This window comes from Phalacrocorax carbo, chromosome 1 (assembly GCF_963921805.1).
Source record: "Phalacrocorax carbo chromosome 1, bPhaCar2.1, whole genome shotgun sequence".
NCBI lineage: Eukaryota > Metazoa > Chordata > Aves > Suliformes > Phalacrocoracidae > Phalacrocorax > Phalacrocorax carbo.
Window position 1 is genome coordinate 8099935 of NC_087513.1, and position 13303 is coordinate 8113237.

At 42.7% G+C, this 13303-nt stretch overlaps 1 protein-coding gene across 7 annotated transcripts in view; it reads right to left on the bottom strand.

The window, feature by feature from the left end:
• Window positions 1-13303, bottom strand: part of FRMD4A (FERM domain containing 4A) — a 383615-nt gene that overhangs the window by 64468 nt on the left and 305844 nt on the right. For all 7 annotated transcript variants that reach the window (XM_064443502.1, XM_064443480.1, XM_064443467.1 and 4 more), the window contains exons 7-8: window positions 10835-10857; window positions 3065-3148 (exon numbers count right to left, since the gene is read on the bottom strand). In XM_064443502.1, the coding sequence (XP_064299572.1) occupies window positions 3065-3148; window positions 10835-10857 (107 nt within the window). The remainder of the gene's footprint in view (window positions 1-3064; window positions 3149-10834; window positions 10858-13303) is intronic.

Consider the following 13303-nt stretch of genomic DNA (forward strand, 5'->3'; position numbering starts at 1 on the left):
AGCTCAGCTTTCATTTAAAAGTACCACCCCGCAAAACTCCTTGCTTCACCAGTAGTCAGTGACACTGAGATATGCTTGAGAACAAGATGTGCAAGTGGTCCTTCTTAATTTGTAGAGAGCTGGAAGCAAAAACTTGATGATATAAAAACTACAACCTTCATCCTTGTTGTGATGGCTACAAACCTCCAAGAAGAGGTTACAGTGAAGGGAAAGGCCTGCAGCAAGGGTTTGCAACAAGGAGACTCCAGGAAGGCGGAGCTGGAGGCACCAAACTGCTGATTCAGCCCTCGCTGCATCTAAGAATCCAGGACTCATCCCACTCGTCTTACTACGTTTGACAAGAACAACAGGTAATGCTTTTTCATGTGGTGTGATGGAAACGTTATATTATTTCATGCAGATCTATCACAGTACCTTGTTGAAGGTATCATAGTATTTATTTGATTAGCCATTTTATTGCCTCAGTCCATTTTAGCCTGTACAAATGTAACACAGGTTTCTTTTGTTTGTTTGTTTTAAACTAACTAGAGCAATTACCCATCCTACCCTTAATGTTTTAGTTGTTGCTTTCCAGAGCTGGAAATTCACTTGTTACTGGTTCGTGCTGATGCTGAAGAATTGCAGCATAAAACTGATGGCACACAGAAAATAATAGGATGAAATTTGTATCCAGTATGCAATCTGCATGAGATGCAGAAGTGTCAGAAAACACAGCTTTAAAAACCTGCCCTCTTAGATACCTAAAGTTTGATCTGTACTTCAGAGGCTTTTTGCCTGATTGACCAGCAGCCTCTTCCTGAGAGAATTCAGTGTTTCAGAAGGTGTTTATGAAAAACCCACCATTAAAAAATAATGAAATACGGATGTAAAAGAGGTCTCTGAGACCTGGTTACTGAAGTGAAATCACAAGGGAGTCACAGGCCTGTAGCCACTGCTTTTATTACCCCATTGGAAACAACTGGCTTCCCAACCTGCGACCTGTTCTCAGCCACCTGAGAATTCCCACAAAATTAAGTACAGCTGCAAGTACTGTAAATACTCACATTCTGAGCATGAGTTTTTTACATGGCTCTTCTTGCTTCAGGTGACTGAACGCTGCCCAAAACCAAGGAGAGTGTCTAACAGACTAAGGCAGTCCCAGACCTCACTGAGATTTCTTAAGCATATGCATGTGACTAACACTTGCTGACAGGCAGTGGGGGCAGAAGACAGATCCTGACAGGCAGCCTGGTTAGAATCATAGAATGCCCTGAGCTGGAAGGGACCCACAAGGATCATCTAGTCCAGCTCCTGGCCCTGCACAGGACAGCCCCAAATTCACACCATGTCTCTGAGGGCCTTGTCCAAGTGCTTCTTGAATATCGCCAGGCTGGTGCCGTGATGCCTCCCTGGGGAGCCTGTTCCAGGGCTCCACCACCCTCTGGGGGAAGAACCTTTTCCTAATACCCAACCTAACCCTCCCCTGGCACATCTCCCTGCCATTCCCTCGGGTCCTGGCGTTGGTCGCCAGAGAGAAGAGATCAGCGCCTGCCCCTCCTCCTCCTCCCCTTGTGAGGAAGCTGCAGACCACCAGAGGAGGGCCACGAAGTTGGTGAAGGGTTTAGAGGGGAAGCCATACGAGGAGTGGCTAAAGTCCCTTGGTTTGCTCAGCCTCGAGGTAAGGCCGCCCCAGTGTGGAGTGGGACAATCCTCCCCCCTTGACTGGCTGCAATGCAGGGCTTGATGCACCCTGTTTATCACAGGGTTGTCACTGCTTCTCTGTAGACAGATACCATCACAGGCAACTGAAGCAAAGGTTATGTGGGACTTTAATAAGACTTCAGTCCATGTTGCTGCTGAAGTCTCGGATTTGCCTTCCCTGTCCATAGCTACTTGTTCCCACCACTCCTCTTGCTGTGGTTTTTAGCTTAAGCTAGCAGTCAGACAGGCCACTGACCTGGCTGGAAATGCACTGCTTTTTAATGTGTGGATTAGTTTGTGCGAAAAGGAATGAGATGCACCCAAGAGGGAGGCCATGCTGCTTCCAGTGAAATAGCAGCCTACATTTATCAATTTTTCATAAAGATTTCGTTTGGTTCCTAGACAGAAACACCAGGAGACTGTGATGATCCACAGCTTTTTAAGACAGTGTTCCTAATCATAGTCGGGGACTTAGAGTCTCTCCTGATGTGCTGAGAAAGTGATTAGGACACCTCACAGACTAGCTTGCCTTTGGCTTGACACTAGGTACAGCTAATTCTGGCATTGTAGCTATGCTAGAAGTGGATGGCCTTCCTGGCAAAGGGAAGATCTGAGATCATAAACTACAATCTGATGTGTTTCCCCCTGCCATTCTCAGATTACCAACATGCCAAAATTAAAAGAGTAGCAGATAAAGAAGTTCACTCCCACCCCCAGGCTTGTAGCCTAATGCTTTAAAGACAAACATGAAAGAGGAACAAACAGAAAATCAAGTGAAAGCATCTCCCCATTAATGAACAGTCGTTCCCCAAATTCTTTCCTATTTGCACAGATAAAAGGGATAGGCAGGGTGGCACAAAGAATCTATGTGTGAGGCATAGGAAATTTAATTGCGACCCTGTTCCTACCCCAGATTTAATTTGCAGTGCAATAAAGACTTTGCTCACAAACCTCCCCCTCTGAAAATCACCTAGGTCATATAAAAGGAGAAATACATCCCTTTAAGGTCAGCTATGCCATACAGAGAGGACTTGCAAAATGAAGCTCAGTCACTCAAAAATAACACAGAGCCGTGCAAAACATTGACATTTCAAACTGGGAAAACTCTCTGCACAGATGCAAAGTGGTGGGAAAGGAAACAGCACATTAGGCCTCTTGATTTCATCCGGACGCTTGCGCATCTACAGTGAATTTTCTGGCCACATATTACTGCAGCCATTTGGCAGATGGGGAAACTTGTGTTGAATCACGAAATGAGTCAGTGGCAGACCCAGAGCTAGAAGGCAGGAATCCCTGCATGCCAGTTCCACTCCCAGATCACTTATTGCCAGATACATGCCCTGCATAAGACACTGCAAAGCTGCTCAGCAGAATGATACATTACCAGTAAGCGAGGGAAGGATGCTCCTTCAGTGCTGGTGTTGGAAGGGCTGGCAGCTTCTTTAATTCATTCCTTACAACTTCATTGCTGAAAGAGAGTTCAAAAGGAGGATCAGGCTACAAGAAAACAACCACAATATTTGATACAACCTGACCTAGCTGGCAGGGTGCTACAGCTCTACATCTGTTCCTCCTTAACAAAAGGCATGGGGGTTTCCTTTTTCTTCCTTCTTCATTTGTTTTATGGCAGCCCAGTTAACTTTTCCCTCTATTATCAGAATTGGAGAGAAGCTCTCCCAGATGGTTATGTTGAAGCACTTCCTACCAGTGACCGGACACAAAAGCTACCATATCACTTTTCATTGAGGAGGTTCCCATTGACATGTTCATAGGGAGAAAAAGTGATGCTTTCAGCTGCAATAAAGCACCTTTATTTAATACCTTACAATCTGTTCCAAAAAGTAATTATTTGCTTTCTTAGTATCACAGGTTGCTCTTAGCCTCTTGCCCCAGTGACCTGGCCTTTGCACAACATCTTCACTGACAAGATTCCAGCTTGAATTTGTGTCCTGCTGCACAAAACCCTCCATGGGACCAGGACCAACCACTTGGCTAACATGCTCCTCCCTGCAACCTCTAGTGGCCACACTGTCCAGCTGGAGCAGCACCACTGCACACCAGAGAGCAGGGAGAGCTCATGAAATGGGAGGCAGATTCTTGCAGATTAAATGAAACCATGGGATTTTCTCCTAGAAACCCCAAATGCCTCCCTTCTCACTTTTAAACACAGAGAAATTGTGTGCATGTGAAAAAAAAATCCCTCAAACGCTTGGGAAGGAAAGCAGTGTTGCTGCTACTTTTGAAATCGTAGAAATACACAGCCAAGAGGGCCAGACAGGACACTGAGGAGTGCCAAAGGATTAATTTATTGGCTTACTTCTTAATGGTATTTTATCCTGCCTTCTTTTACTCTCCCCTGTATCCTACCAAGAAGTGTGGCTGTCCTGGAGTTGTGGAGAGAGATACCTCTTCCAGAGCTCCAGGTTTCCCAGCCCACTGGCTTCTCCTGTAGGGCCGCAGGGCCATTAACCAGGCAGACAGGTAGTCTTAGCATCCCCAGGTGTAGACCGGCCATCCTAACAACTGCTAAAGGCCCAAGGAGTCCTTGGATGTGCCAGGTCACCCTGAGTTTTGTTCTTGTCTCTGAGCCAGTCTGTATGGTGGCTTGTAGAGACATGATACTGCTTCGGTTGTAAAAATCTTCCCACAGCATTTCTCCATTTGCACATCCCAGTAGCAGCAGGCTCTGCCTGAGACCTAGGTGGGTTTGTCTTAATTGGAGTTTGCCAGTTAATCACTAGGTTGGGCCATAGGGTAAACCACTAGCATAAATCCTGGAGCAGGAATTTTGGGTACGTCTACAGGCATTTATCACGGTAGTTCCCTGAAAATCAATTAAGTAGTTTTAAAACAAGACCACAACTTCTAGTCAAGAGAAATCTGTGAGAGATGTCCAAGTCTCAGTTAGGTTCCAATTTTGCTGAGTGAAGATGTGTAGAACAGCACTTACAAGAAATGACTAAGGCTAAGCCATTCTAAGCACATAGAAAACCACTCAGTAGCACCTCCTATGACAAGTCAAATGACTCTTGACAAACTGTGTGAACACCCACTCCTGCCCAAATCTCATGGTCATTTGACCATCAGATAGATCTTCCTTTGGAAGTGCCAATGCTCAAAAACTATTCAGATTTTTTTTTCTTCCATGGCAGGTAAATACCTCCACAAGTCTGAACAAGAAGCTGCTCTGTTTGTTATCTACTAATCTGGCTGCTCTGCTCTGTGACTGACAGCCTAGAAAACAAGCTGTTGCTGTTTACAGAGTTTACTGGATCTGCCCAAAGACATCTCTTCTACAGCTTGTGCATACTCAGCTCTCACTGAGTTTTTTGATATCTTGAAAGAAACTCTGGGGAAAAAAAAAAAACCACACAAAAACCATCACCTAGCACAGTCGGAGCACAAGCAGCAGTCACTGCCTTCCAGTGAAGATTTTCTGGGGCTGGCTGCTCACAGAAGGAAGTTGAGAAATTTCCAAAACTTTTTATGGGAAGACAGGGAGTAATTTCCAAACAGGGACTTTCTGAGCCCAGAAAACTGTCAAATAGGGCAAGATTAGCAGTGAGTAACTATCTTTGAGAGTCTGGGAAAAAGCCAGAATCAGTAATGGCTCCCAAAAAAGAAAGGGCTAACGCCAGTCAGCTCTGTCTTTTCTGTCAGTGAGGAGCGAAGCTTGCTTGCACTGTGCTAAACAGTCTTTTAAGAATCAGAGGAAAAGACATTCTTAATGATGCTGTTGGATGGGATTAGCATTTCTGTTCAGTACCTAGAAAATACCATGAAGGTGGTAGTGTCTCACAACTTCAAAGTGCCAAATGTATCCAGGTAATCACTTCCAGGAACAAAAACGTATTTCATTCCATGGTCCTTATATTCACTAAGTCTTCTGGCAAGACTCGTCTCAAGACAAATGAATTTAGACTCCCCAAAGGATGTCAAATCAAGAAAAAAGAAAAAAAAAATGACTCAGGTTGCATTTGAACTAGTGGCCATGAGGTCACTTTCCTCTTGGCTCCTTTTAAAACACCAAACCCCTTAATTTTTAAAATGTTTCCAGCAGGATCACAAGTGGTTTTGTACTTACTGCCTTTCCCACCCTTTCTAGTGAAATATCTTGGTGTGTTTATTTTATTACTGTGTTTAGAAAGTATTTGTTTAATCTGGTCACTTGTGTTACATTTATTTTATATTTGAAAGTGTCCAGCCTCCAGGGTTGTTATATATGGAAAGGTGCTTTTGATACGGGTTTATTAATATACAGGGAAAAGGCTCCACACTTTCTCTGTGTCCTCCAGACCACTCAACTCCTGCACTATGGTGGAAATTATAGTATTTAAAAGTCTGACTAACAATATGAAAACCAAACTGGAAAAGCCGTCTGCATGGGATCCTGAAAGCTGGTTAGATATCCAGAAATAAAGTCAACTGACTGGAGAATGTACCTAGAAAACAGAAGTCCTGAGTTCTGGTCTCAGTTCTGGTACTATCTATTTAATGAGTCTTGTCCAAATAAATTAGTCACCACATTTCAGTATTTCTGTCTTCACATGGGGGTAAAAGGCCCACTTAGCCACTTCATCAGCATTTTGTGAAAAACAAGTTTTTGCAAACTGTCTGAAATAATTTTGAGCAAGATTACACCTGAAGTTGTCTCAGGAAATCCATACATTTTTCAGCATGTGTAATAACGATGATCAAAAGCAAAACTAAACTGCAGGTTAAAGTTATCAACACTTCTCAGCATGGTAATTCAATTTGTTGAATGCAACAGGAAATGCAGAGTTTGAGATTCTTGGATTAAATGGTACCATTTGAAATGCAGTGTTTAGGATCTTCTCCAAAAGCTTGCAGGATGCAGCCTGGGTTTTGTAACTCCTTAATAAATTCTAATTGGTTAAATGTCACTTGGTTACACAGAAAGAAAAGTAAGCCTGAAACTATGTTAGATTACCATCTGCCCAAACGTTGAAATTATTGTGAAATTCTGCTTAACAGGAAACCAGCCGTTTGCTTTCCTCCCTTGTTACTCTTTCATATGGCGCTGGGAGATACTTGGAGTTCTCTCGAAATGTCTCATATTGCTTAACTGGAAGAAATCTAGCAATGACAGCCTGTCTGAGGAACTAGCTGCAATGGTTCAGGATTTTGTTTTGCTTAGGGTTTTTTCTTTCCCCTCCACAAACTGAGGGACAAATGACCAGTATATGTTATTTCCAGCTGCTTTAACAGGAGATGCTGTTTACAGTTGAAGAGCTGGATTCTGAACATTTGAAACCCAAGCCAGTGTGAGTTTCCCAAAGATTTTGATCAATGTCAGACTGGACTCTAAATCCTGTAGGATTAATTTAGAGGGAAAATCTCAACTATTTTAACAACATGTGATGCTCCTCCCAGAATTATCCAGGGCACCCTGGTTCCTTCCTCTATCTAGGCCTAAAAAGGGTCACACCTGTAGGACTTGTGTTCATCTAAGGAATTGAAATTTGTCCTGCCCACGCTCTGCCAACCAAGTGTGACTCAGCTCCCTACTAGTAACAAAATTAGCTTGAGTTAATAACCTTTACATCTGTCTGCAGGATACTCATTTAGAAGCTTTATACACGTGATTCTGTGCCTTTGAAGTAAAAATCTTTGTAACTATTGTGAAAAAGCACAGATCAAATCTTAAGTGCCCTATTCAACTTGAGAATCATCTGAACAGGGATACTCAGTTGTCCTAAATTCAGTGGTACATCCCAGTCTAAATGTAAATTTTCTTCAGTCTTGTCAGCTGAAGCATTTGGGGATTCTTTTAAATAATGTGAAAACCATTCTCCTTTAATGCAGAGGACGAGGAACTTCTTAAGGAGAATAACTTGTTATTTTAAACCTTACTCTGCCTAAATCAGTAACAGCTAAGAGATGTGCCCTCTGTACAACTCTGCTTGCAAAACACTGAGTTGGACCAGGCCACTTACAGCAAACACTGGGGAATACTGAAATGAAACACACATTAGAAATGGAAAAGGTCTTGGTCAAATAGTTCGCTATAGATGGCAAACTGATCTATCAGGGCTATTGTGAGATCTTAGTCCAAGAGAGATAAGGGCGACTCAGACTACGCGCTCTCCAGGCTCACCAAACACTGGGTAGTCATTGTGACGCCTGAGTTAAGCAGTACTCCAAGGTGGCAAAAACCGGTACTAAGAGACTCATACATGATGATGCCCTACCAAAGGATATAGGACATGTGCTTGAAATGGCACATAAGCCCCTTTTGGGGAAAGAGTAGTACTATGAGCACAGTTATTCTGAGGCTTGGGATTATTCCCTCAAAAGCAGCAGTGGGAGCTGCTGACATTGAAGATGCAGCAGTTCACAGAGGTAGAAAACTGACTGCTAGAGTTTGTAAGATCAGTTTTGTTTTTTGAGCTCCCATAAGGCCCAAAAAGCAGACTTGCAGCTGCATTCAGGAGTCCTGAACCAGCCTCTTGTGATCCACCACCTGGGTGCAGTGGGGTTTGGAGGTCATCACCCTCTGGCCACCATGGGCAGGTGCCAAATCACAGGTGAAATTGCAAAAATTTGGCGCTGGCTATCCCAGCACCTGAGGTGATCAGCAGCAAGTCACAGGAAGGCTCCCACCGGGAACAGCAATTCTCCCATCACTACAAACAAGCCAGTGCTTATGCACTTTTCTGGATCAAGGCCAAAGAGAAACTTTTAGTCGCACAGGCTATAAATCTGATGGTGGCAGTAGACAGGACAGGTGTGGGAAATCTGGAGTCTACGTTCCAAGCATGCAACCCTTTAGAATTAACTTATTTCTTAAAAAAAAAAAAGAAAAGCAGGAGTTCAAGAGTTCAGCCTTCATGCAATGTATGCTACCATGCACAACATGTTCGCTCTAAATCTCAGCAGCAAGGCATTCACAACTGCAGAGCTTCTCTGTTTCAAAGAGTAGCCACTTCTATTTCAAACAACATTTCAACATTGACAAACTTCAAACACTGAAGCTAACTTCAGCCCTAAGAGAAGTCAGAACATTTGTCTCCATCTGCAGTTTCTCTGGCTGGCCCCAGGTTCAATTTGCCTCCCAGATTTTACACTGCTAGTACGAATAACCACAAATCTCAGCAGGCAAAATCTTGACCACAATAACCTCATGTTGACTTCAGTAGCACCTGGATCTTACCCAGCACATAAACCCATGTCAGTGCACATTAGAGGGGAGCCACTGGACAGACACCCCTGGAGATGCTACGTCTTCTCCTAGACTATAGAGGGTCAGGGTAGGATTATTCTACCTTCCTCCAAGAACAGGCTTTACACTCCACTAACTTGGCAGATTGCTTTGCCACCAGCCCATTTACACATGAAGATCTCTGGCAGTGTCAGCAAGTTGTTACTGTGACACCACTTCTCTGCCTGACTTGGATGTAAGGATTCCCCCTTCCACTTGAAATCATTGTGATCCACAAGTGGAAAGGACTAAGAGCTAACTGTTTTAATAGGGATGGTGATGACTGCCACACTGATGTGGAGGAAGCAGTCAACACCATGTGTTGAGGTATCTTCTGTGCTCTCAGAGAAGATTCCTAATTTCTCTGTGGCCTAGAGAAATGCATTGCGATAAACCTAACCATTCCTTTTACAAGGGACATCAAACAGCTCTTAGCAGACGGATGCTTTCTACCGGCTGTTTCCACTTCTGGCCTGGAAACAGAAACTTGAAGATAAAATGCTTTCAGTCCTGTTACTGCGAGCCATCTGATTCCTTTCTATTCTGTGTTTCATAGTCTGAATATACACTTTCTGGGTGTGTTTATGTCATGTCCAAGATATTCTGAGAAATATTAAATATTGCTCTTCATAGCAAAACCAGTGGATGATGCAGTTTATCACAGGTTTGAATGGCAAAATTCTGCGTGGTCCAGCTCTTCTGGGGTAAGCACTTGGCAGTACATGGAAAACCAGACTGAAAAGTAAAAGAACCACATGTACTCCAGTGCCCCCTAAATAAACACTGCTGGTAGCTGAGTTATTCCAAATTGGGTGGAACTGAAAAATGAAACAAGACTGGACTTGTGTTTCTGGTCAGATGCATGTTAGGATTTTGCAAGTTGATTAAGATTTTGAGAAACTATAAGGCACAACTTAAACTTCCTTTTAGCAAAGGTTACCTTGTGTCATCTCAGATTCCATGATGGGTAGGCAATATCTGCAATGCATTGTTCCTTTCACTGATTTGCCTCAACCTTTGCTGCCTAGAGGTCCCAGTCCACCAGAACGTGGAACCTGTCAGTTATTCACAGCCTGCTATGGGTGCACAGAGTATCATTACAGTCTTCTCTCAGTGTATCTCAACGCTGACAGAAGTAAGACACCTCCTTAGGCTCATCTGCCAATTCAACCTCACTGCCCATTCACACTTTGTTTTCTTCTCTGAAACTAACTTCAGTGGATATTGTGGTCCTCCAGCTGAACTCACATTCAGGTCAGCAAAAGTAATATATGGAGTATGTGAACTTTTTAGCAGAGACAGTTCTCCTGGGCTTCCGATGAAGAACTTTCATGTTTCTCACACAAGGCATCAAACATCTATCTGACCTTTGGTTGCTACTAATGCGTAACTGTCAGATACTGACAACTTAAATGAAAATTCTTGGGCTTGTCATTAACAGCCTCCTGAAACACCAAACATGGTCACCTCTTTGAATTTCTTACAGCAAGTCTGAAGATTTAGATCAAGGGATAGCGGAAATTCAGTGAAACCAACCATTCTCACAGTGATAATGATAATGAGAACTCTGTCCAAGCTGAAATATCAATTAGTGATGGAATTTTTATATTGTCTCTGGCTGGGTCTGTGATATAACCATGATTGTAAAGTCATTTTCATAGTAATTTTCTTCCGAAGACTACTCTATTTCCTGAACTTCATGGGCATATGAAGAGATTTGTCAACAACAAAGTCACAAACAATGCTGTTAGGGAGGCATGCTCTGGTCAAAGGCTGGGTTTTGTGAAGAAATGATTTCAGGAAACACAATGTCTGTGTTAGCAATGCATTCCTATTGCTACACAGCTACAACTGAGTTGTATTGCTCACACGGTGATTTTACCAGATTCATTCCCGTGGCACACTATAGCAAAAACTTTGAAATTCACCTACCTTGAAAAATCTCCCTTTGCCTCCTGTAAAATGAGGAAAAAAAATTAAAAATCATTAAAATAGAAGAAATATTAAGAAAACAGATGTTCAAGATTTGCCATTTGCAAAATTCATTTAGCAGCAATTTCCTGTTGTAATTGATTCCTCGTGTAATTTTTGGAACCAGTGTCTAATGTCAAGTGCCATGATGCATGCAGTGAGCTGGGCAGATTAGCAAACAAAAGGTTTGCCTAATACAGGGCCAGATGATTCCTCATTCTGCTAGTGGATACCCAAGAAGCCTCAGGGAATAATGCTAGTAAATAAGGAATTTTTTGGGTCAATGTGGATGCTACATTACTAGAAGATCTCTGAAGTCTCAGTGACTGCAGCCTCTGAGACTGCAACTCCCCTGACTCTTTTTACAAGCATTCTTGTTATTTTCTAGTAACTAGACTTCCAAAAACTAGCTCACTGTCAGCTTTCAAGGGATGCAAGACACAGGTTTCTCTAACTCCTTGCTCGGTGTTTGGGGGAGTATTTAGCTCCTTTACTTATATATCTAGATATTTCTGTTGATTACCATCACAGCCTGATGTTAAAGGGATGGGTAATGTTCCACCCCAGTAGTTAGATTAGTACCTGAGTCTAATTGCATAACTGGCGAACCCTCAGAATTTGGTGAGTCCCCTCCTCAATAGATGTAATATGCATTTTTCATTTTCCATGGGCAATATGCATTTCATAGGATGCATGCTAAAGCACTTCATTCGCCATCAGCTACACAGAAAGCGCAGTGTAATAATGTAATTTGTGTGGTGAGGGAGTTTCTACTGCCAAGAGGACCAGGTTTTACATTCAAGTCTTTTGTCTTTACAGCCATCCATCCACCCACAAAACCTGTCAGCCCATGTCCAGTGGTGCTTCAGTCCTGAGGCTGGGGTAAAGTTCAGAGCTTTGGTGGTACTTTAATTTGTTCTGGTAACACAACAATTTGAAATATGGCTGCAGAATAAACCACTTGAGTTCTGACAGTCCTTTACTATCTTCCTATTTCTGTCTGAGTGAACTGAAGGGCAGACAAGCTCTCTGCTGGTTCATAGGAAGGAGTCCTCAAGCATATCACAATTATAGTTCAACACAGAGCAAAACCCAAAGGATATGCCCTGGCCTGCACAGGGATAAGCACACTGAATTTAAAAACCAATTTTGTAGGGTAGATTCTCCATAATTCAGTTCCTTGACCTGAATGCTGCAGTGAGACGTAGAACAAAATGCAGTACGATCCTTCTTGTTTTGCTTGGATCCTGTCACAAGCGTGGGGTGTAGTAATTTCTGGTTACAGACAGCAGAGGTGTGGTTTGTTTTGACTGTTTTCATTAAGTTACACCTCATGCTACTACAGGATTACACGTAACATCCTGTGTTTGTCTGTGTGAGATACAACCACAGCAACAAGGGTTACAGTGGCAGACCTGGATCTGGCTGTACAATTATTATGCGCTCACGTTATTCAGTAGGATGAGCAGACAATAGATTCATAACCCTACTGCTGCTTCTCACAATGAGCCTGTTGTTTGATGTGTATTCCCCCAACAGCCAATATGAAATTTCTATAATGTGCTTTTAATTGAGTTCCCCATCTTGACTCTCTTGCTCTATTTTTGTTACATAAAACAATTTTAATGAAGATTCAAATCCCTATGCATTAATTGCTTCTTTAGCGTGGAAAGTTCTATAGAAGTGCATTGCATTGTTATTTATTAGTGCAGTCCAGTGAGATGGCTTCTCTGCTCACATGGCTCCTCAGAGCTTCATGGCTGATAGGAAAGAAAATGAAAATGACACTGTACAAAAGGGGAACAAGAATCATCTGACAGTGAGCTCTGATGTGCTCCCACAGTCATGCTCCTAAAAAGAGATCTTTCACGAAAAACACGTCTGCTACCCTGAAAAGATTCCTCTTTGGGAACCAGAGATTTACCAAACGCTGTAATTTGCTCTCTGACCCTTTACCTCTTCCTGAAGAACAGGACTTTTAAAGACAATTTTACTTCTGGAAAAATTTTTTGGGAAGTCTTTAAGCCCTTCTGCCCACCTTGGAGAAAACAGACAGTTGCGTACATAGAAGCTTATGGAGAACATCAGAGGGCCAAGCTCCCATGGGAAAACAAATGCAAGTAAAATCACTGGAGAAGAACCCATTGTATATAGATTTCACCTAGGAAATTGCATACGTTGCTTGATTTTCTCTGGCTTTACATTATAGAATCATAGAATCGTTAAGGTTGGAAAAGACCCTTAAGATCAAGTCCAACCGCTAACCTATCACTGCCAAATCATACTCCAGGCTCTTGGATATCTGTGTTGGTGCAAACATAATATGCAAAATGTTGGGCAGTGGAATCTGCTCCATGTGTGGAGAGGTCTGGTTTGAGAGCTTTCTGTACCTATTTTGCATTGGTATCAATGATGAAAATTGTGTAAAGA